Source organism: Scomber japonicus, chromosome 15, assembly GCF_027409825.1.
Source record: "Scomber japonicus isolate fScoJap1 chromosome 15, fScoJap1.pri, whole genome shotgun sequence".
Lineage (NCBI taxonomy): Eukaryota > Metazoa > Chordata > Actinopteri > Scombriformes > Scombridae > Scomber > Scomber japonicus.
Window position 1 is genome coordinate 17346139 of NC_070592.1, and position 24037 is coordinate 17370175.

The window sequence follows — 24037 nt, forward strand, 5'->3', positions numbered from 1 at the left end:
TCTCAGCTGCTCATACTGGAGACAAGGCTGCAAGATTTTGTACATATTCTGTTTATTTGGTTCTAAGAAGAATTTGCATCCTATGTACAAAAAAACAAGCAGCTGTTTTTGGAAACTGGGGCACTTCTCAAGCTGTGTAAGGCATCTGCACAGCATTCAGTAAACTGGGATAAAATTATGAAGCAGTATGATCCAGTAAACAAGATCACAACGGACTCCTTTACAAATTATTTTCAGTACATTGAAGGTCTGAGCAACTACAAAGATATCAGTCTACTGATACCTCAGTAATTTCTTTTCATAAGCCATGTTGACATGGATACAAATAAGGACTTACAGGTATAACTCCATCATATTTACATGCAATTTTGAATATGTACACTGACCAATGATCCACACTTCCCTCTCTTCAGGGGGCTTTATGTAAACTGTAATTACATATGTTGGTTTGCTTTCACGAACATAGTTCACTTCTCAACTTCAGAATCTGGTTTCCTAATGATTTCACTAGTATATCATTCTCTTCAAAGGCCATTATCACACTGCAGAAAAACAGACAATTCCAGCTTCAATACCTGCTGCGATTATCTAACCAAAACCAGAACAGATGCATTTACAGAAAGGGTAAAAGAAAGGTGTGACAGCAATTCAAAATACTGAAAATTATTATGAAATGTCACAGTAAGGGGATATACTCTGGTGCATTATCTTAAATCAGTATAAATACAAAAATATCACACCAGCATCATCCATGTCACTTTAAAGCTATGAAAGTTAGATGGACAGGCCCCAAAGCATGGAGGGCCTGTGTCTGATGAGTATAAATCTTAATTTACAGTTTACTGCTGATATTGCTGTTAATAAAAGCCAGGTGGATAAATAAACTGCTGAAGACAGAATGAGAACTTCAGGACGCCATACAGGGAGACACTGACACTTTGCAAAATCAAGAACAAAAGTACTATGGCTAATATCTAACAGACAGGTTGAGATGTTTCTGTAGCAGGAAGGTTGGGTATCTGGTCAGATGGCGAAACGTCAGTTTGATGAGTTGTAGCGTCCTCCTGGAAGATTGTTCAAACGGGAACGCAGCTCCTTCCGGACCTGGGTCACCTTCGCCAGTTTGTGTTTGTACTCCTGAAAAAGTCCACCACAGAAAAGGTCCATCAGAGGATATTAACACCAAATAAAAGTGTACATACAGTTAAAGATCTCACTGAAGTTTTAAAAGTTAAGTTTAGATTTCTAGCCAAAAGTTGAATCCAAGATTACAGATTTTGTGTTTTCCTTAATTAATCTCATTAGAAAACTACATCACATAAATTAAAATTCTAAATATGTACAAGGTATTCAGTGAGCCTGTGCACTCTGTTTTAAGCTGTCAATTTTGAGATGAGTTCAACTCTGTACTCCCTCAAACCATTGGATGTATGAGATGTGATTTTTTTTTTAAATCTCTATATTTTTACTCTGCAAGTTCATGACCTCTTCACTTGCATCTATAAAATCTATGAAATATCATAATAAACAAAAAGGAATAATTCTAATTTATTTTGAGAATATACTATGCAAAGAAGGTTCAAGTATTTAGGTTTAAATAACATTTTTGTAGTAAAACACTAAAACAGCAACGCCTCATAAAAAGGTAAATGAAATTTACACAGGTCAGGGCTGTGGCACAAAGCTAGAAGCCAGTCAGCATAGTTATTTTTGATGAATGATTTACCCTAATTCATGTATATGCAAAGATTGTAACTTTAAAAAGGTGCAGTCATATGAAATGTCAGTCATGTTTCATTCTCTGTTCCAGCTTTGCTTTAAAGTTGTGCTTGTTGTAAATGATCGCCAAACAGCTGGTGCATGTATGGATGTTGTGCTAGCAGAACACATTTACAGAACAAGCTCATCATGAATCACAAAAATGGTTTCATCTGTACTGACTAAAATATCACTGAGTGTGGTGAACAGTAGAAATAAACCTGATAAATACAAAGATTCCTAAATCTTGCTGTTATTTTGCTAAGTTTTGTTTGATTTGTAATAACAGGATGGACATGATTTTTCTTGATCTGAAGATCAATTATCGAGTGTGTAGTAAATAGTTATTGTGTTGATACAAAAAAAAGTGTAAATACTGTTAGTACAAACCATCTTTGAATTTCAAATTCATAAAAAGCATGCATCATCAGGGGCTGCAAGTGTTACAGCAAAATGAAAGCACTCACAAGATCAGTTTCCTTTTTTATTTCCATTTTTTTATTGCAAAGACTTGACTGTGTGAAGATACAAATATGAAATGCTTTATACTCTTGGTATCCTGTGGATAAAGGCTGGACAGTTATTGTCAAAGAATGGCTATGAGAAAACAATACAGTCTGTAATTACGTTTTTCAAGATCTAACACTGTCAGTGGTCAGTACTTACCTTGTGGGAGGTACACTGTAAGTGAACAGAGTGATATGAAAGCCTGACTTGGATATCAAGTGTGTATTTATTAGGAATATTTGTCTGTTTGTGATGCAGTAGGCCTAAAACTAAAATCTACAGTTTGTTTTTTATATGAAAAGAGGCACTCTGAATAAGTATGCAACATGCTGAAATATGTGAAATGTTATTTCAAAGTGTGAGCATGCAGTTACGTAGACAGATAGACACAACCAGAATGAATAATGATGACACAAAGGTGAGGGGAACAAGGCACACAGATACACAAATAATAATGGAAAGAAGAAAAGTGATTCACGCACTTCAAGTTTCTGCTCGTTCTGGGCCAAGCCATCCTTCTGGCTTTGCAGGAAGACCGTTAGTGTGCGTGTGAGCTGCCTCCTATCATCTATCTCTGCCGCCAAGCGGCCACTGTAGTCTGCAAGCAGCATGCAGGCCTCCTCCACCAGCCGGGAAAGCCGCTCCCCTGACTCCTTATCTAAAGCACAGAAAGCATACAAAGACCAGGGCACCATGCTTAAATATAACCAAGGACTGAACTAGAGGTCACTCAGTTATTCATCAGTACTGGTAAAATATTGTCACTATTTCACTGTTGTGAAATCACTGGTAAATCAGACACTTATTTATGGCAGGTGAAGGTGTTTTTAGCCCTTTTCATTCCTCTAGCTTCATTGTCCTGCTCAACGACACTTCAGTTTTCATTGCTGAGTGAGGCACAGATATAAAGGCATATAAAAGGCAAGAGTTTAAATGCTCATATAGCCTTATGGTGTACAATACGTCAACGTGGTAAAACTAAGGGACACATACCACATAACCACAAAAGCTGTGGTTTGTTTCTAGCCAACGACCTTTGTTGCACATCCTACCCTTCTCTCTACCCATGTTACATGTGTCTCTGCACTTTTGATTATCAAATACAGGCAAGAAATAATCTTTTTTTTTTCCTTTCTTTTTTTTTTAAGTGGTAAAATTATTAAGACATATTGATAGTGACTATCTTTGAATATCAAGAAGAATCATTTATTGTAAGTTTCTCAGCAGTAAATGTATAAACCGTTGGTGTTTTGGCTGTCCTCTCACAGCCTTCTTAATAATATTGTCACTAACTGTACTGTCATTTTTAAAAACTGTTTCTTTGCTCATCCTGCAGGGTTGAGGTAAGTAATAGGTGGGGAATTAATGTAATCTTATGCAGGAGTGGAGAGGGAGGGAATGTTCCATGTATTTATGCTTCACTGTGTTACACTGTTAAATTTACAGAAAAGTGAAAAAGAAAAAAAAGTTATTTGTACAGGACAGGTATTTGTTGCCTCAGAGATGTGGACCCTGGTGTTTTAGATAGATAGCAGTTTCCCTAGTATTTTCCCCACACTGCTTCCTGTGAAGACAATTAATTAATCAGTACAAGTGTTGTGGGGAAGACTTGTGTGTGTTTGTATATATACACACAGTACACAATACTGTGCTGTGTCCTGCCTCCTACCTGTGATCCTGTGAAGCAGTGACGTGTCCTGTACCTCAGCAGGAAGGGAGGAGATGCGCTGACGCAGCACTGAATCGCCAGAGGCTGCATTCTCAAGCTCTTGTAGAGCTCGGATTAACTCTGCTGTCTGAGGTAGAGAGGCGATAAGCAGGACAGGGAGATGAGAGGAACAAATGGGGGAACAGATTATGAGAAAAGCCTAGTTAAGGGCAAGGATACGTGTGACATACATGAGAAATATTAGATAGGCATCACATTAAGATAAGAATCCATGTAGAAATACTGTGTTAACCGTGTTATTATTAAATGACCTTAATGTGGTTACAAGTATAATTTCATTAAACCCTGTATTTATAGGTTAGGGTTAGGTTTGCCTAGGCCCAGACCTGTGGGGGTTCAGCTGGGGAGCTCTGAGAGGCAAAGTCCTCATCCTCTGGTTGGGTATCCTCGTATGACCTCTTCTTAGCCTTTTTTTCTCCATCTAGGATTTACAAGAAAAGGGCACCAGAAACACACACACACACACACACACACACACACACACACACACACACACACACACACACACACACACACACACACACACACACACACACACACACACACACACACACACACACACACACACACACACACACACGTCAAGTGTTATTTAAAAATGTATGTGTGCAGAGACATCTTACGAGACTAACTCTTGTGTCTAGACAGTGAGTGTGTCGGATGTTATTTTCACGCACAACAGATACTCCTCATTTTATTCTATACAGCTGTATGCAACAGCTCTGTGCAGGTGTGTCTCAGCTGTGTCTCCAGGGCATAACCACGACCTGTAGCATCAATTCATACTTCAAGTCTATTGTCCTTACACACACATTCCTACAGTCATGTTTATTGAGCACTGTGTGCTTCCAACACATGGCTGACCTACACTAAACACTGCACCTGAACGCCTCCAGTGTAGACACACAGACAGAGCACTCACTGCTGCTGTTCATGCTACATTTGCAGTCTAGACACGGGGTAACCCAGTGAGGTTAACCCTGTTGACTGGCAGAGTAAGTAGTCACATTACCTACTGTGTTAAAGTGAGACCATGTACACATGGTTTGGTGTGGTGCATGAACCTGTGTAGTTACAGGATAGTATTATGTGAACTTACACAGGACTTGTGAGAGCTGGTCCAACAGGTTGTTCTCGTACACGGTTCTCTCCTGCCAGATGGACAAAACCCGACCCAACTGTTTCTTACAGCCCTCCTCGCCCTCTCTGGATACATACAATACATACAACAGACACGTACACTTTAAAATGCATGTTGACTTGATGATACAGAAATAAAAAGGTGGCAACTTCAATGTTGATACGGATGGCAACATGATTATATGCAAGTCTTCTGACATCATTTTTTGTAATGCTAATTTTTTAAACTTTAATCTTTGTATAATGACTCAATTCATAAAAAATGGTGTAACTTTAGCGGCCTAAAATAAATAAACACACTACCTAGTCCTACATAAGGTAGTTTTACTCAGCATTTTCTTGAACCATTTACAGATATATAGACGGTGTACACAAACTGATGATACATCATATTAAATCTGACCTGTACACATGTTTGAATGCATCAACGATGATCGGTGCAAAGTCCTGGGTGAACTCTGGTCCTTTCCTCTTGCTGTTCTGAATGACGTCATTGGCCAAATAAAGGAAGGTCAGCTTCCGTGACACCTGAGCTGCATATATCCCAATGTACACATACACACACACACACACACACACAAACATATATCACTCAGGGGCTTGACTGTCAGACTTTTGGACATGATTTATATGACAGAACCATATGTTGGATTTAAGAATTGAATTAATTAAATAATTAATGAATTAGTGACATTCAGGGAAATGATCACAAGAAAATACAAAATCTTAAATGCAATGCCACAATTTTCCCAACAAGCCAGACCATAGTGAATTGAAGTCACAAATCACCTCACAGTAATCACTCACCACTAAGAATAAAATCTATCCAGTAACAACCATTTAGTCACACAGCTCATTCCTCATAATGACAATATAGAGATCCAAGGGGAAATCTATTTCACAAGTTATTTTTCCTTGTTCTCTCTAACACGTCTTGTTTCATGACTTTTTCATTAAGGTTTTATCCACCAATCTGTACTTCAGTGGCACAGTTAGATTATATATTTAATGATGCATATTGTTGTTTATGGACAAGTCACAGTCAACAATACGCCAAGCATAAAGCTCCAGAGAAATGTGCTGTCTCTATCCCCACTGCTATTAACACTCCTTTCTGCCTTCAGATGAGCTCCCAAAATACTACATTCACTTGAGGTATCATTAGGTTACTGACTTGCACCCTAAGGAGAAATGTGCCAGTATTAGCTTCAAGCACGGCAAAACCTGCCATCTATACAACAGGCTGCAGCACAGTTTGAAGACTAGTTCTCCCCAAAGCTCAAAAGCTCAATTATGTGTCTATACAGTGACTAAATCTACACAATACATCTAGAGTCATTGGTTGTTGTTTTTTTGTTTTTACAGTATCAGGTAAGTGATGAATATTTTCCATCTGACACACTTTAAATGGCATCAACTATTCTTAAAAAAGTACAAATCCATAGGCTACTCCTTACATTTTTGTGACACTACATTTAACACATTCAATATTCTGTTTTGCAGTGTTTTGCAATATTATAAGCAGTGGAAGAGTTTAATTTCTATTCTTAAAAGTTTCAGTGGGACATTTGAAGCCTGTCGGGCCTCAAAAAACTGATTTCAAACTTCAGTCAACCTAAGTATATCTGCACCATTGCTTGAGAGAGAAATAAATCAAGGATATTAAGGAGAAGCCACTTTTGGCCACCCCAGTAGAAATGCAGATCCATCTCACCGACTACAAACAAATGTGTGTTTTATACATGCGCTTTTTAAAGCTGCACTCACTGATTTCTTGTGTGCTCAGGGGGCAGTAGAAGTAGAAGAGTTTCCTGAATGCTTTGTTTTGGTCTCCACCTACTCCCTGTGAAAATATCTGGCTCAGTAGTCATTTGGTAGTGGACAGATAGCACAGAGTGGGTTTTTATCAGAGCATTTTAGCTGGAAACAGTTGCCTTTAGTGTTGGGAAAGAAAGAGGTGAATGACAAAACAAAGCCATGAAAGACTAAAACGCTCTGTAGAGTTAAACTGGGTGACAACGCCCCCTTTTTCCACATAGACCAACTCAACCACCAGCTCAACTGTTTGTACAAACACTATTGGTGTAACTTACTGTAACTTAATGAATTTGGCTTATCAAGTATTTAATATCTGCAATGAGTTGGTGAAGCTGATTAACTTCAGGTCTCTGATACATGGTATGAAAGACTTTGACCAGGGTCGATAAAAGAGACTGCTATAATCGCGTCTATCGAGGCTAACATTAATGTTGTGCAATTGCAGAAATCCAGTATTAATGTTTTGAGTAACTTTTTCAGCCTTCACATAACCAGTACATAAAGAGACGAGGGATAACGCGGTTAAGTGCTAACTTTACTGGTATTAGCCTAATGTGAGTCAACACGTTTTCATCTGGCCGTGCTCATTAGCTAGGGTTAGCAATTAACGAGAAAAGATCAGAGATGTATAACTTTGACACAACTGTTAGCAAAGAGTTTGATATTTATAATAACTCTAACATGTGACTTCTAGAAACATATTAGCAGTCTTTGTGACTTGTGGGGACATGATGGCAGTCTTCTTAGCGAGGAACTAGCTAGCTTATCATGTCAACCTTACCTTTTCTCAATTCGTTGAACCAAACATTGACAATACTCTTCGAGTGTTTTCTATGATGAATGAGCCAGAGAGACAACGTCTGCACACTTTGCTGAGAGTTACTAAGCTCGGATAGTTTCTTTTCTAGAGCCGCCTCGGAGAAAGCTGACATCTCGACGAGATTAGTCAGAGTACGAGACACCGGGAGAGGCAGCTTTAAGGTTCTCCCAGATGTGTTATTAATTAGCCAGTAACTACACACAACGTATCCATCCAAATTACATAGCCTACGCCACCTTTTCTATGTCAAAGGCTGGTTGTTAATGGGGGGTGTTAAAGGGTGACTGGGCTAGCTAGCTGGCGTTGCTTCGGTCAACCAACAGCAGCCTGCAAGAGGCGCTTCCGTACGCCCTTGATGCTGCGTTCACATCCGACGGAAATAACATGTTTCCTCATTAAAGTCCACCTTGCACAGCTGGCAGCTATACGTGTTAGCTCAGATACGGTGTATTATGGTAATGCGGGACACTTTTTGCAATTCTGACTTGTTTACTATATTTACACACGAATCCAATACATTATCAACACCTAATATCATTATAAACCACCAAAAATGTCTCCTTGTCAGAGGACATTTTTTAGATATTGTACTCAAAGGGAAAATGGCACATATATTAGCGTTCCTTGGTTTAATTATGACATTGATATTGTGCAAATCCTATATCACTAACCTTTGAGTGGACTTCACAACTTCCTGTTAGACTTTTTTCCTGCCCCTGTTTATGACATGACATCCCAGCTTGGATTCAACACCAACACTGTAGTTTAGGTGTCCTACATTGGTCAATGTCCCATATTACCCTAATCCACCCTACATTAAATATTGTCTAGTATGTTATTGTATAGTATGTTAATGTCTTGTATATTTGATGTATTTTTATCTTCTGCTTTTGTTTTATTTTTGTATGGTTTATACTAACCTCTTGTCTTATCATCATTACTACTTCTGCAATAGTGTTTTGTTTTCTTGTTTCATTTATCATATATGTGAGGGTATATGTATGTGTTTCTTGTGTCAAAAAAATCCACAGAAAAAATCATTATAAAAGTGTCAGATGTTGTCAGATATTTTGCAAGTCGAGTAAATGTTTGTCTGATGACTGGTTTGACCACGAAAACAAATAAATCTTGCAGTGTCTGCCAATTACAAAACATATTTTTGCAATGTTTGTCTGTTTACTTTAGGGTTAGGGTTAGTTAAATTATTTATTGAATTGGATTCAAACACTCACAATATCCTGCCACACTTTATATTAACTTTTATCTTTTGAATTTGACATTGACAGAGACCACCATGACCATTATTCATCCATCAATCCCAAGACACTGCCATAAGCTATTACTAATGTAGTCAACTGATTTACTTAAGAGGACACAACAGCAATGATTTAACCTACAAGAGGAAATTACTCTGAAGACATTCAGAAAGTCATTCAATTATGCATTGGGCATGCCGACTGTAATAATCAGTCTGTCAACATCTTAAAAAGTCTCCTTGTTGATGCCATCCATGGAGGGTTAGAAGAAAAACTTTCAGTAAATGTGTAAAGTGCTTTTAATTTTGAAACTTAAGTACAACAGATACAGCTGACATAACATTAAGAGATGTGATTTAAATGAGAAACTTAACAATGTCACCTTAAACTGAAACTAAACCACTAACCAGATCTAAAAAAAACAAAAAAACATTTGATCTCACATCCTTCTTATTATATGCCGGTTAACACAAATATGTCTCTAGTGGTGCACCAAAATCAGCTAAATGGATCAAAATCATCCAGGATGATGTTTTCAATTACATTTAGTTAAATAATATACTTGATATTGTTTTATGACATTAACATGACCGGGTAAGATCACTTCAGAAAATCTACTCAAGAACATACTTAAAAGTTATAACACATTTAATGAATGTAAAGTCATCATGGAGTTGTTCGGGCACTACTTCTATAACAAACCCAGTCATATAGGTGTAATGGTCCAAATGACAAAGAAAATCTCAGTGTCAATAGTTTAACATATTAACAAGCACAAACCACAGCCTCACTGTGATCTTTTTTGTTATTCTTTACAGATATGAAGCACTGAAAAATATAATGTGATGTTTAACAATACTGAGGATGTTTTGTACTCCATTTTCGATATGAATTTAAAACCTCATCAGTAAATTATGGTACATTTCACTTTAAATTATCTCATTATCTTCTGCTTAGCACGGCTTGAGTCAATTTTATATTTCACACAACAACAAAAAAAACGTAAAGTGGTGTTAGGATTGTGCTCAGTACTAAATCAAAAAGCAGTGATGTTTATTGATATGTAACCAGATAATGTAGCGATTATAGATATTCAGCTATACAAATAAAATTGACTTGACCTAAAATTGACTATTAGCCTGAAGTTCAGAAGAGAAAAAAACAAAAATCACATTCAATGTAAAAAAAAAAAAACAGAATTAGCATTTCTGTCCACTTTGTAACAGCAGTTTAGTCCATATGAAATTATGGAGTCATTACAATTTTACAACCAGTCAATTTCATTATTATTCAAAATTTGAACAAGTGACCTCTTTATGTCTCCAAACATATCATAGAAAACATGTCGCCACTTAGTCTCATTTCAGTTTAATGGTCTAAACTCTGACTTTTTTGAATGAAAAGTCAAAAAAGTCATGTGTTAATACTGAAAGTCAACGGGGACAATGCTACATTTATTTCATATAACACTGAGAAGCTTCCTCTATTAGGAGATTCACATTTCTTAGATAATCATACATGTTTTCTTTTAGAAAAACATGAAGTAGTATGACAGCAACCACTGAAACCATGCCAGTAGTGAGTGGAAATGTGGTTTCAGTGAGATGGGGTACTGTATGCAGAAACAGGATATGCATACATGTTCCAGTGTGGTGTTCCAGTTACATTCCCTGAAATCATTCCACCTGAAAAACCAGTGACCCTGATGTTAAGATCAGAGTACGCTTCATAACGCGGAGTTTGTCCAGGTGGAATGTATTCATTTGAATAAGACATGCCACTGCCGCCACCACCGCCTGGATGAAGAAAGAGTTGGTCGGCATTTGTAGACATTACCCTGTGGCCTACTTGAATGGGTTGATAGGCCAAAGGTTGTATCACATAACTTTGTGGAGCCATTGGGACCTGGCCAGTTGTGACCTCTGCGTATGTTTGCAATCGTCTCTGTTCCATCTTAACAAATTGTTCTCCGGTCTCTGGCGTAATGCTGTCGTTGTGAGCATGGGAATCTCCTCGATGGGGGTTCACGTTAATCTCAGCAGCAACTAAATGAGGAGCAAGTTCACCAGACAAACCATAGTGTCCCTCACTTCCCACAGGAAGACGTGTATGATGCATAGTGGGCTGTTGCTGGTAATACTGTTGGGTAGCATTTGAGCTTATCTCGTGTCTCTCCCCTCTGGGTACATCCACTCTTGAGTCAAATCCATTCTGGAAAGATGAATGGTACGATTGCTCAGTGTAACCCTCCTCACGTCTGTCGGAAGAGGGGTAAGATGGCCATTCCTGAGCATGGGACACAGCAGGTATCTGTCCATGATTTTGCCACTCTGTATAAAAGTTATTTGATCTTCCTTGTGATTGAGACTGTCTGTTGTAATTCCTTTCCTCGCAGGCCCCTTGGTTTTGTTTATTACTTATGTGTTCAGACTGGCTGAAGTAATCACCGTTATTGAAATAACCATCCACTTCCTGATACTGAGGGACAGTGATGTTTCTTTCTGGTCCCATGTATTGACCAGAGCCTGCATCTCCTCTACCAAAATCTTGCTGAAGTTGTGAAGGTGCACACATTGAGGTGTGCTCAGAGTGGTTAATGGCAAATGACCCAGAGTCACAGTCGTACTCATATTCCTCTGTCTGGGCCTCTGGTGAGGGATTGACATCTGAGTCGGCTGAAGGGGAGTAGGATGACACAGGGAGTCTGTCCATGTTGAAAGATGTCCTCTCCAGCAGTATTGCACCTTTGGTGAGAGGTAAGCTTACCTTAAACACCGTATTAGTCACCTTCATCATCTTTCTTTTTGCTTTCTTTCTTTGTGCCCGTTTTGACCGCGCTGCAGCACATTTCTCTGCCGTGATTTGACTGAAGGTCTTGTTGACAATTGGCCCTTCAATTAAACATGGAGAAAATTACAAACACTTTTTCACCCTATTCAATGAACTGCAGCTTTGAAAGACACACACCTTTGACAGCTATTTTCCTCTTTTCAGTGTTATTTTGTGTCCATCCGTTACACAGCATCTTTATACCTGGGACAAAAAGAAAACAATACGAGGGGTATACAAAGAAAAACAAACTGTGTTCACAAAATGCACTGACTGAAAGAGTAAGTTAGTAGTTCAAAATAGTATGCTTGGGTGCTGTATAAGTACAATAAGAGAGGAAAAATCAAGATAAAAAAGGGGTGAATGATACAACAATAGATAATAAAAGGATAAGTTCCGGGAGGGAGCAAGTGTTTCAAACTTGAGATCTTGTGGAGTATCATTTTTATGCAGAACACCTATTCAAGCAAAGAAAAGTAATAAAAAGTGTTAATGTGAGGGGGCAGAGTTAAACAATCTTCATACTTACATCAGGAGTCCCTCCTCAAGAACAGAGAGTTGGGGCTAAAGAGGTGAATGTTTTATGGCCAAACGAAAACAGTGGACAGGCATATATCTGTACTTACACCAGTGGTAACTTTTGCCAGTCAGTAGGATACAGATGGATTCTGGTGCATTTACCACCTAAGAGCATGAGATGTTCAAGTGAAATAAATATATTTTAGGTTAATTTAAAAAAAAAAAAAAAAATTAAAAACTCAAGAGCTACTGTATTTAAAACCCAGCATAGGCAAGGCAGAATAGTTTGTGCATAAAAGTAAATGAGATACCTCCAGCTCTCCTCGGCCCTCCTCTTGCTCCACTTTCTTTGCCAGTGATTGGAGAAGCTGATTGTCATTAATATCCTCCACCTGCTCAGGATGAGATTCCACCTACACGCAGACGTTTTCAGTGAGCTTCAAACTTATTTCTAGCATGTTGCTAAAGCCTTTGATAAATGATTAATGATCTGTGTTCATATTTCAATTGAAATTATTAATATACAACAAACTGACCAAGTAGTTGACAAGATGGCAAGTGCTGGTTAGGTGATCATTGATGTCCTTTTTGTTGATTCTGATGCGGCAGCAGTGGCACATGAAACAGTATGTGTGACCATCTTCACTTCTACACTCAACCACTCTGGAAAGACCTGTTGCAAACATGTAAAAGCAGCTTTTTTAAAAAAGCAATAGTTCAAGATCTGGAAAAATACACTTATTTTCTTTCTTGGCAAGAGTTACATGAGAAGACTGACACCACTTCAAATGTGTCACTGGAGCCAGCAGCCAGTTAGCTTAGCATAGCACAATGACTGGAAACACCTAGCCTGCCTCTACAAAATCCACCTACCAACACCTCTGAAGTTAACTTGATGATACTCTAATCAGTTTAATCAGCACGACCGGTAAAAATTACAATTTTACAGGGGTTATGTACTGTACTATTTCTTGGCCAAAAGTGGCAAGTTAGTGGTTCCAGTTGAGAATTAGCTAAACTAGCTACATCCCAGATAGCATGCGAATGTGGGCCACTTGAGGCAATGATCCGGCACTGTAGGCATTCTTCTGGCCCGGACAAAACAGACGTGAACCTAAACTGGCCCATGTAGTAAATGCTACATGGGCCAAATATCACAAAACGAATATGGCCCATCTTTGGCCGAAATATGGCAAGTATGGCAATGACTAATCCGGATGTGAGCCTAAAGAGGCCCACATATAAGGAAACATACTTGGCCCACCTTTGTTGAAACATATTTGGGCCAGTCTTGGCCGAACTGGTTTATTTGGTGTGTTTTTGGTTGACATCTGGCATTGTGATGGCTTGGTTATGGCCCACTTTTGGCAAACATGAGCGGACCGCCCAAGTGCCATCACTCCATGCTGTATGTGGGCCGGATGAACATGTCAGGTGTGGGCCAGATATGGGCCAAAAGAATTTTGCTATCTGGGATATTTACTGCACTGACATAAAAGTGGTATCAATCTTCTCATTTAACACTCTCTAAGAAAGAGAATGATCATATTTCCCAAACTCAAACTATTTGCTTAAATGATCCGTATCCATAGTATATGCAGTAGCACTCATTAGTAGTATTCTCACCAGAAAATCCACTATGAAGTACAGATATCCAACACCATTATTGGTGATGTTGTTGGGAAGAACTGTTTATTTTAACAGATTTTTTAAAATTCTAAACAGTTTTGGTGCATTAAATCAATTAATCAGTCATTAAATGTGGAATTTTCTTATCCCATGACCAAAATGTAAACTTTTCAATCATGTTTAAGGTTCAGGTTTTGAGTAACTGTGACACCTATTGTTATTATTCTTTATCCATGCTTACCAATAAGAAGCTTGGTTCCTGTGTAGCCATCTATAAAGCTGTTGTTGTCGTCTGACATCCCAGTATTGTCTAGCTGTGATGTAGAGATGTTATCTAACCAGCTGTTTGAGTCGATAGGAGCTAGAGTTGACTGGATTAGAGATGGAGGCTCGTTAGTCTGTGCTGAGGTCTTCTGTGATTTCATGTCAGCATTGAAGGATTTCTTGGAGTGTCTCTGGTGGCCCTGGCCAAGCAATACAATCCTCTGTGGCACAGATGTAGCCTCTGAACGGTTCTCAAGGTCTGTCCGCCATTGTCCATGTCTTATGGAATTTATCAGAGTGACTGCTGTGGTTTTAAGAAAGAGGACCACACATTTATGCAATAAGAGAAAGACACATATGAAAATAGTGCAAAAAAATATAAAAACAAAAAGGATGACAGACAGGAAATGAGAACAAGAGTGAGATTGGAGAGGTGAACAAAGCAGGGGTTGAGAGCCACTGTTCTCAACAAGTGAACCGTTACAGATAAAGACTGACCGTCGCTGTCACTTTGTCTTGCAATCTTCTGGTATACAGCATCTTCAACCTCTAACAACTTCATAGGAGGGTGCAAAAAATATGAACACTCACATCCAAAACTGTCATCTGTTTGCAAACATAAATAAAGACAGACACAGTCAAGCTAATATACCTTAATATCCCCAGGTCCTTCTTTTTCCTCAAGCATTTTGGCCTTCTCCATCAGTGGCCAGGCCAACAGTGACAGGTCTGAGCTCTCCTTCAACTCAGACAAAAAATCGGGGTGCCAGGCTTTCTGTCAAGCAAAACACTAACAGTTACCAAACTACAATCACTAGGCTGCTCACAAACTTGCCATAATGACTTTGGCAATACTACTTACAGTGTAGTTGTATCTGTGGAGACTTCCCACAATGTGGTTTCGCATGTCAGATATACTGAGTCGACACACACACACCTCACACAGGTACAGTGCTTCTCTGCGGTCTGATCCCGTCTTCACACATTCTATAATACTGCCCAGGCCTGAATGTACACAAAATGAGAAATTGTTCTATACACGCAGGACACACAGAACAAAACACACAAACTAGAGATTTGTTGCTACAGACCAATAATGGGTTGTAGTCTGTTCCTGTTGTTCAGATACTCCTTCAGAGAGTCAAACAGCTCGCTAGAAAGTCCTACAGAGAATACAAAATAAAAATGTAATTCCAGAAAAAAAGCATGATTATGTGGTTTAAGAATGGTAGCTCACATGCAAAGTGAAATACTTACTTTTTTGAGTCACCCCTCGCTGCATGCTTGTAGAGTCACAACCTGCACACAGTTAATTAAGATTCAATTTGACATTATTATGGCAAAATGTATAGAAATACTAGGCAAGGGACAGAAAAAAGTTTAGTTTATTCAGGCCTTTGTAGGTGGACGTCTCAGCCGAAAGAGAGAGAGAGTGCACGGCATGCTCAATGCAGTCTGCATTTGTACACACATACACAACACAATTGCTTTGATACTTGTAGTACACATGTCACTACTCCTAGCATGCCTAACTTATGTGACACTAAGCTAAGTTAAGAATGGACATGAACAGAAAGATGAGTGTGAACAAAATCCTGCTGTGTAAGCACCTCAAGCTATGTGACCTAAATATAGTTTTAGGACCCTCACAGGTGGTGTAAGGACTGTGCTGTATTTCCCTCATACAACTTCCATTCATATAAGAATCACAAAAAGAAACTAAAATATAATTTGACATTTTTATTTCTGAGCCCAACCAGACATTTGAATGAAAAGCAATCGATTCTTTTTAAATAAATTCAGATCACCTGTTCACTATAAAGTGCCACTGAAAGAACAATAAGTTATTATTTTTATACATTAAAGCAGGACTTTTTGCTTCTCTTTCAAAACGGCGGTGTCTACCGTGCTGTGGAGGGGGGAAAAACGAGAGGACCCACCTCACTTTGCCAGAAAGATGTGCGACAATGTCACATTTCAGGCCTATAGTTTTATAGTACGTCTAACTTGCCTATAGTATGATAGACTTGCCTCTACTCGGACATGTTGCTGAAATCACAGCTGTGATACTCATCACTCTTTTCAAGTAGTGGTTTAGTTATTGTGGAAAGAAGCTGCTCAGGATATCTTCACTGATGATTTTCTGTCTACATTCAAAATAAACGCACATCTTAAAGATGATGATATGTGTTGATGTCTAATCAATGATTTCATTTTGCATTGATGCTATTGGCTCGTTGATCATTGAATTGGTGTATCGAGGTATCTTTACAACCCTAATCATTACAAGTAATGTCATCATACCGTTTGTCATTCATTTTACAAATGGCGAGCAACTTTGATGGAGTTATATTGAAACCTGTTTATATTATATCATCACACTTTGAGCTTTGATTGAAAATGTTTGGTTTTCTATTATTATATCTATTTCTTATCCTGTGGGATTTATATCATGTCATATTTAAAAACTGAAAAAACAAGCTTGATTGAAACCAAGTTTTGAAGGCTTGCATAATATTTGGATGGGCTGAAATAAATGTTGAAATTTCTTCAAACAATATTTTGTGTGTGAGTTTTCCTTCTGTTACAACTGCAGGGCAACACATTTCCAGTTAGATTTGCCACTGTTCTGTGTATATGTATGTTTTCCAGGTTTGAAACTTTGTAAATAGTGAAACACTGAAGCAGAGTTTATGACACTCACTTTTCAGAGATCTGCCCACACAGTTGCAGGCTTGCGAGTCACAGGATTTCCTTTTTTCAGACCGTCTGTTTCACAGTTTCAGACGACCAGAGTTGCTAGACAAAAGATGTCACCTGGAAAACAAAGCAATACATTATGAGAACAATGAAAAAAAACTGAGAAAATGTGAGGGGAGAGATTGTGTAAAAAGGAAGCTGCAGTTGTAAAGAAGAAAAACTCAAACACAGAATGATGTTCAATCAAAACATGATGCAAGCCTTCAAAACGTTTCAACATTTCAAGCCTTTTTTTTTATTTGTTTCAAAATATGGCATGATATTCATTCCATGCAATCCTGCTCGTATTTAGTCATTACACCTCCAGACACAAACACTATAAACTGTGGCTGCAAACTCAACTATAACCAGCAGATGGCGCTTCAATAACATGAGACAGTTCAGCCAGGCTACCACACTACACAGGAGACAGTGGTCACTTAAAATGAGGATGTCAGACATTTCTTATGTTGCGTATTCTTAAAAATAAAGACATGCCTATCACATACTCTGATAAATTGTAGCTTCTTGTTGTTGTATGTGTCGTCAAATTACAAATATCTCATAATGAGTCATTTACAGACATATGGAGCGCCACTTCAACACTCTTACAGTTATAAATGACACACCAGGTCATTGGCTGAACCTCTGGAAACCGAAACATAGACCAACTTTTTGTACTTCCTGCTGAAATTATTCACTTCACCCACCAACGCAACAACAGCTGCTTACTGACGTTACTGCCAGTTAACATTCACTTCGCTAACATGGTTATTTACATATAAGCGATGTTTTAAAAAGTAACGTAGCGTTTAAATGTTCATCATATTACACTAGGTTTAAATGTGTTCTTTATCCCCCTTTTTGAAGAGAAAGTGACGATGATTGCCACAAGTTTCACACATGTAAATTAGTGCAGACAAACTTTCCAGTTAAGCGACCGAAACCAACTCACCTTCCGCTGTCGAAATAAGTAATTTGTTAACGAGGTAAAGGCACTGACTTCATACTTACCGAAAGTTAAACAATTATTGTCTAACTGTTTGTTTGTTGTTTGGTCAAGCAGAATCTATGCATGATTTGGGTGAAATCCGCAAAATGACGCTGCCCAATGCACTCAGTCGATGAAATACTTTGATTAACCTCCGCTGCTGCTTAGCCTCCAGTTTAACCGAGTGGGCGTGAACGTAACACACTCTGTCTCTTCGACCAATCAAATCAACGACTCTAATCTATCAGTTTTATAGTTGATAGCTCACTTTACTCATATTTAGCTCATGTTTCTTTCATTTATATAAATTCATGTAAAACAACAAAACAAAAATTTGGATCTAACACTTGACATTTAGATTTAACATTTAGATTTTGATTCAATATTTAGATTTAGATTTAACATTTAGATTTAGATCTGTATAAATTCTGCATTATATGAATTTCTACCCTATGAATGAACTTGCCGCTAGACATTTTAAAATTGTGCAGACATAATCCCTGAAACAAAAAGATGTGGATGGACACACAGTGTGTTAAGTTTCCAAACAAGCAGTGTACATAGGTGTAACAAGTAAAACTGTATGTTCTCTAAGTCTGGAATGAGCTGCACCTGATGTTGCAAACTATTATAGCAAATCTAAAGGTAACCGTTAGTGAGCTTTTTATAACTATCCTCCATACATAGCACACAGTATGGCTATCACTCAGTGGAAGGAATGGAAGGCACTAACAGATTTGGACAAAAATACTTGGCCAGGCCTCAGCTCATATTTTGTTTAGGTTACCCCCTTGTGCAATGGAGAACAGCTGGCATGTCAGGAATACTCTATAAGCTGCTCCTTTTTGTTTGTTCATTGTCATTTTAATCATGCATGTAGCCTTTTGACCTGAGCTCTTATTAAATGTGCATTGAAGAGAACTCCTTGTTTTATCTCATCTTTGTGCCTTGTGGATCATCACAGACCAATAGTGCTCACAATAACTAAGAACATCTCCTAAGTGAAATAGGGCAAAGGAGGCAACCTAAGTGATAAAAACAGCTCATATCTTTTTGTCAGTATTAGGAGCATTGACTGCGTCCTTGGAGATAGTCTGGCTCTGTTTTTGTACACTGATATGATTCTTTACCAATAAATGATACAAAGACAAGGTTCTTGTTAACGACATCACAAGCGTTTTTTTCCAGATATCCTGTTATAGAAGACACTGTGACAGAAATTGTCAAAGACACTGAACACACATATGAAATAATGCCTAAACACTGCTAAATTGAAGATTATATTTTATTATTGTCCAATAAGGAGACAAACATTAACACAAACGTCAAAGGGACAAAACAGCAAAGGAGCAACTATGCAGACCTCTTTCTTGTCTGGGAACTGTTAAGTACTTCAGATTGTGATACTCCCTAGTGGATTACGACGTCTTTTCCTTTGATGCAGACACCTTATTTCTCAGTCAGGATTTATAGCTGCAGTTGGGAGGTTTCTGTTAAGGCACTTCAATCTGTTGCCTGCTCTTTGTCTCTCTTGAGCAACTAATAGCATGCCTGTATTGACCCTGTGCACTTTAAATTTACAGGCATAATTAAAACTAAATTTACCAATCTGATTATTTACACCTTAGTTTTTATTCCTGTGAGGGAAATTGTTTTTAATGTTTCATTTGTTATTCATTTTTGCATTAAGGAAAGTTCGTTTTGTCCTTGGGTTGTTGTTTGTTTTACTCTCAGTGATTTGCAATTTTACTCATACATGTACACTTTTGACCCTGCACCATTGTTTGTGACATAGCACATACACACTCACACCCACACATGTTAACCATAGAACCAGAATTATTAGTTTCTTTTCCAGTAATTTTATCCAAATATTTGTTCATGATATTTCAGACAGCTCTTCCCTTATTTGCAAAACACACTTCTTCCTTTTCTATTTTTGTTTTCTCACTGATCTCCTCTTTCAGGTCAGGTTATGTACGCCACTTTCACTTAGATATACATACAAGCTGTACCCAACTTTCCCTTTGTTAGTCAGTTCTGACCCACCCTTGCATGAGTGTAATTCTGTTTTGCTTCTAAACATATTAAACAGTCTTACAGACATTTTTCTCTCCTCTTCTCACCAAGGTAAATTTGTTCCACCACAGTTTCAAATTTTAGTTTTAATTTCTCCATTATTTAAGTTTTTTAACATGCATCTCCTGCAAAGCCTTAACCTTTGAAAAAAAATTATTGGATCTACGATATGTACACATACAGCATATAGTCAGATTCCTGTGTCAGCTGCCGAATAAAGAATGTCATGGAAATTGCCTGCAAACAGTCAATTATGAAACAACATGAACAACACTGAAAAGCTAAAGATTAAAATATATTTCATGCAACTATATTGGAGATCATTCCTTGATACTGAAGTCAGAGGGAAGTGTCTCAAAGGAGAGACAAGCTCAGTGTCTTCATATATGAAGACAATAGTATTCAGCAACACAAAGAAGCCTTGCATGATTGGCCCCTTGGTGTTTATAGACAATCAACCTATAGAAAAACACCTACAGTAGTGGAAATTATTCGAGAAAAAAAAGTTTCTCTATAGAAACACAGGCAAACAGGAACACAAGACTTGGGGCCCCTTGGGGCCCCCGTATGTATCATGACACCACATACCATAACCTCCTTTACATATAGGGATAAAGTAACACAGATTCAATGAATAAATGATAACTCTAAGTGTTTCCTGTTAGTTTACCTTCATACTAGCGAGGTTTCTATTAATAGGTAGATTCTTGATGTGTTGATGAAGAAGGAAACCAGTGTCAAAGAGAACAGTGTCAAACATCCAATCTTGAGAGAGTCCTAGTCCCAATGTGAAGCTCTCTGCCTTCTTCAGCTGTAGCTCCCCCTTATATAGTTCCTTCTTTCTAAAACAAAGACCTTCTAACTTACTGGTCAGTTTAGAAAACAATAACCCCTGACCTGACTTTTCACCTTTGACCTAAGCACAACATCTGATTCAGATTCATCAGGGCATCATGAGATGCCCCCAGGCTTCACCTAACAAAGGACAAAGACAGAGTAGATACTACACTAGTCTTAATTATACACACCTACCGAGCACTTCATTAGAAACACCTGTGCAATCTAATGCAATCCAAAACAACAAATCTGCCATAAATTGTACTTTTACTAAACTTACAGATGTTCAGTTTTTATTGACCTTGTCAAAAAGGGGATCATTCTACTTTATGTTTATTTTTGGAGTTGTAGCGGGTGGTGGTGATATACTGGGGTGCATTCAATTATATTTTGTCCACCCTGTTATCATTAACGTTAACTCTAAGAGTTTCAGGGACTGATACTATCTTCTGGATTACTACATTTTGCAGACACCGTGTTTCTCGGGAGGAATTTATGGCTGTAGGTGGGAGGTCTGTGTTCAGGCACCTCAGTCTGATTCTTGTTCTTTGTGTCTCTTGAGAAGCCGGAAGCCTGCATGTATTGACCAAGTTCCAGTTTTTGACCCAAACTCAAGTTTGAATCCCTCCATTTTTTCAGTTTTTTAGCTTGCATCATCTGCAATGCCTTAAGCTTTAGAAGAAAAAAAAATCGGTCACCAATTGCAAACATTCTTCTGTGGTATCTGTTCTGCCTTTGTCCTGTGGCATCCTGTGGCATCCTGTGACATTCAAACACATGTTTTTTTTTAGGATGAAGGTTAGGTATTATTTAGGTATCACCAGTGGGGCGAGTTAAGTACTTTAAATCTGTTAATTCATGTACGTCTTGTGTATTACTTTATATAATTGTATGCATAGCTTGCCATTTGTGTGTTTTGGGAACTGGTTTTAGAGGAAATAGAGGGAGGGGGGTCAATTGAGTGCATTCGCATCCAACTGGTGTGCACCCTTTTTATATGTTGTGTGGATTTTTATATTGCTGTGCATATGGACCTTGTGTTCCGAGGCTTGAGAGCAGTCCCTCCTGGGCCGAAGTGATAACCCTGTTGATACACCCATCATCTCCTCCAATTTTAGATTCTTTAAAATTAATTCATAAAGTGACATTCTTCTCAAATGTCCTGTTGTGCATGTGTGTGTGTGATCTCTGACCTCTGACAGACGCCGTTTGGGCAGGTTTATTACAGTAGTGTTTGACTAGATTACTTCTTTGGCATTGGCAGCGAGACAATATGTTAGAGTTTTCATGGTTTTTGTGAGATAAAGGTTACACAAGATCGTAAATAAAGTTACTTTTAAAGAAGTGAAATGCAAAGGTTGTTGGTTTTTTTTGCAATTTTGTCTGAACCAGGAAACATTATTGGGTGAGATTACTAAAAACCTTTTGAGTGGGTCCTTTTCAAATAGTTGCAAGCTAACTCGCTGTAGACTCATACATTGTTGAAATCTAAGACTGCTGTGTTAAATGTGATTCCTTCTCCTTATGAATTCCAAAACAAAGACAAGATTAGAAAAACCAAGACCTTTGATTCAACTCTAGGAGACAGAAGTGAGAGTATATCTTCCATTCTCAGTAAGCACAGAAGGCCAGGACAGCTGATATCAAGGAGAAGGAAAGTAAACAATACGAGACAAGCAGGACAATTTATGCATCTAAGCTGTTCCACTGGAGGATTTAGGGTTCCTGTGGACTAATTAAAGAGGAAGTGGTGCCAAATACATTATCTATTTTGACAGATCACACACCTGAGTCAACAACAAACTTACAGCATATGACATGACTACATATGATATGGAAAACCTCCAAAGTAGAACAAAAGCATCCACTGTGTGAGCCAATGAGGTCGTGGCACATAGCATCACCCAAACTGAAAGGTATATAAGGAATTAAAAATGCATATTCAGGCCTTCTTCTTCTTCTACTTCCGAGCAAAGCAGATTAAGTCCACAGCTGTGTAGAATTCTTTGTTTCGTCAAATAAATACTTTGATATTTGAACCCTCAAACATTGCCTGCATCGCTTCCCTCAAATTTTGAACACGACAGTGGACTGACACAGAGCGGGTCTCAGACATTAGACTGACACAGATCAAATGAAATGGAAGCATTTTATACAGTAAGACACACAGGCAAGATCAATGGTCAAAGGGGGGAGGTGTCTTTAGGTGGTCAGTTGACAATGTTAACTGTAAAGGGTCAAAACAAGAGGGTAGCAAAAGTTAAAAACTGATTTAAGGGCTTTTCTCAGACATCACCTCATTTAAAGGTGAGATCATCAGGGGTCTTTATCCAAATATTAATTTCTTCCTCAGAGGACAGGCCTGATTCACTCCCCTGTCAACATTTGAACTCTGTTTGGAAACATTTCCAATATTGCAAAAAATTAGACATATCCTGTCTCAAAATGATGCTGAAAAACTAGTCCATGCATTTGTTACTTCTAGGCTGGACTACTGTAATTCATTATTATCAGGCTGTCCTAACAAGTCTCTAAAGACTCTCCAGCTGGTCCAGAATGCAGCTGCTCGTGTTCTGACAAAAACTAGAAGGAGAGATCATATTACTCCCATCTTGGCTTCACTGCATTGGTTTCCTGTAAAATTTTGAATTCAAAATCCTTCTCCTTACCTTCAAAGCTCTCAATGGTCAGGCTCCATCATATCTTAAAGAGCTTATAGTACCTTATGTACCTACTAGAACACTGCGCTCCCAGCATGCAGGTCTACTTGTGGTTCCTAGTTCCTACTCCCTACATTTAAGAGTAGGCTTAAAACTTTCCTTTTTGATAAAGCTTATAGTTAGGGCTCTTAGAGCTCTTAGCTTATGCTGCTATAGGCTTAGACTGCCGGGGGACTCCCATGATGCACTGAGCTTCTCTTTCTTTCACTCAGTCACTCAGTCACACACTCACTCACTCACTCAAACATTCATGGCCTGTAGACGTCTGGATGACAGAGGATGACAGTCCCAGACCTACTTGCTTCAATGTTGATTTTCATTGTGCTTCTCTCTCCTATTCTTCCTCTTTCCTCTCTCTACCCCAACCGGTCGAGGCAGATGGCCGCCCACTCTGAGTCTGGT

At 38.4% G+C, this 24037-nt stretch overlaps 2 protein-coding genes across 4 annotated transcripts; both read right to left on the reverse strand.

The window, feature by feature from the left end:
* Window positions 1-56: 56 nt before the first annotated feature.
* LOC128374016 (regulation of nuclear pre-mRNA domain-containing protein 1A-like) lies at window positions 57-8109 on the reverse strand. 2 transcript variants are annotated; one of them, XM_053334237.1, is made up of 7 exons: window positions 7734-8109; window positions 5538-5667; window positions 5094-5200; window positions 4321-4415; window positions 3935-4061; window positions 2748-2923; window positions 57-1137 (listed from the first exon to the last, which is right to left on the reverse strand). In XM_053334237.1, the coding sequence occupies exons 1-7, from the start codon at window positions 7882-7884 to the stop codon at window positions 1039-1041; spliced, it is 885 nt and encodes a 294-aa protein (XP_053190212.1). In that variant the 5' UTR covers window positions 7885-8109; the 3' UTR covers window positions 57-1038. The 2 variants fall into 2 exon arrangements, with proteins under 2 accessions (XP_053190212.1, XP_053190211.1); XM_053334236.1 differs by lacking the exon at window positions 57-1137 and having other exon boundaries at window positions 2257-2923.
* Window positions 8110-9319: 1210 nt separating this feature from the next.
* Window positions 9320-18092, reverse strand: si:ch211-199g17.2 (uncharacterized). 2 transcript variants are annotated; one of them, XM_053334588.1, is made up of 12 exons: window positions 18023-18092; window positions 16974-17086; window positions 15527-15568; window positions 15361-15432; window positions 15132-15274; window positions 14922-15044; window positions 14768-14825; window positions 14247-14573; window positions 12913-13049; window positions 12688-12789; window positions 11996-12541; window positions 9320-11919 (listed from the first exon to the last, which is right to left on the reverse strand). In XM_053334588.1, the coding sequence occupies exons 3-11, from the start codon at window positions 15549-15551 to the stop codon at window positions 12422-12424; spliced, it is 1107 nt and encodes a 368-aa protein (XP_053190563.1). In that variant the 5' UTR covers window positions 15552-15568; window positions 16974-17086; window positions 18023-18092; the 3' UTR covers window positions 9320-11919; window positions 11996-12421. The 2 variants fall into 2 exon arrangements, with proteins under 2 accessions (XP_053190563.1, XP_053190562.1); XM_053334587.1 differs by lacking the exons at window positions 12688-12789; window positions 12913-13049; window positions 14247-14573; ... (5 more) ...; window positions 16974-17086; window positions 18023-18092 and having other exon boundaries at window positions 11996-12423.
* Between the last annotated feature and the right edge of the window lie 5945 nt (window positions 18093-24037).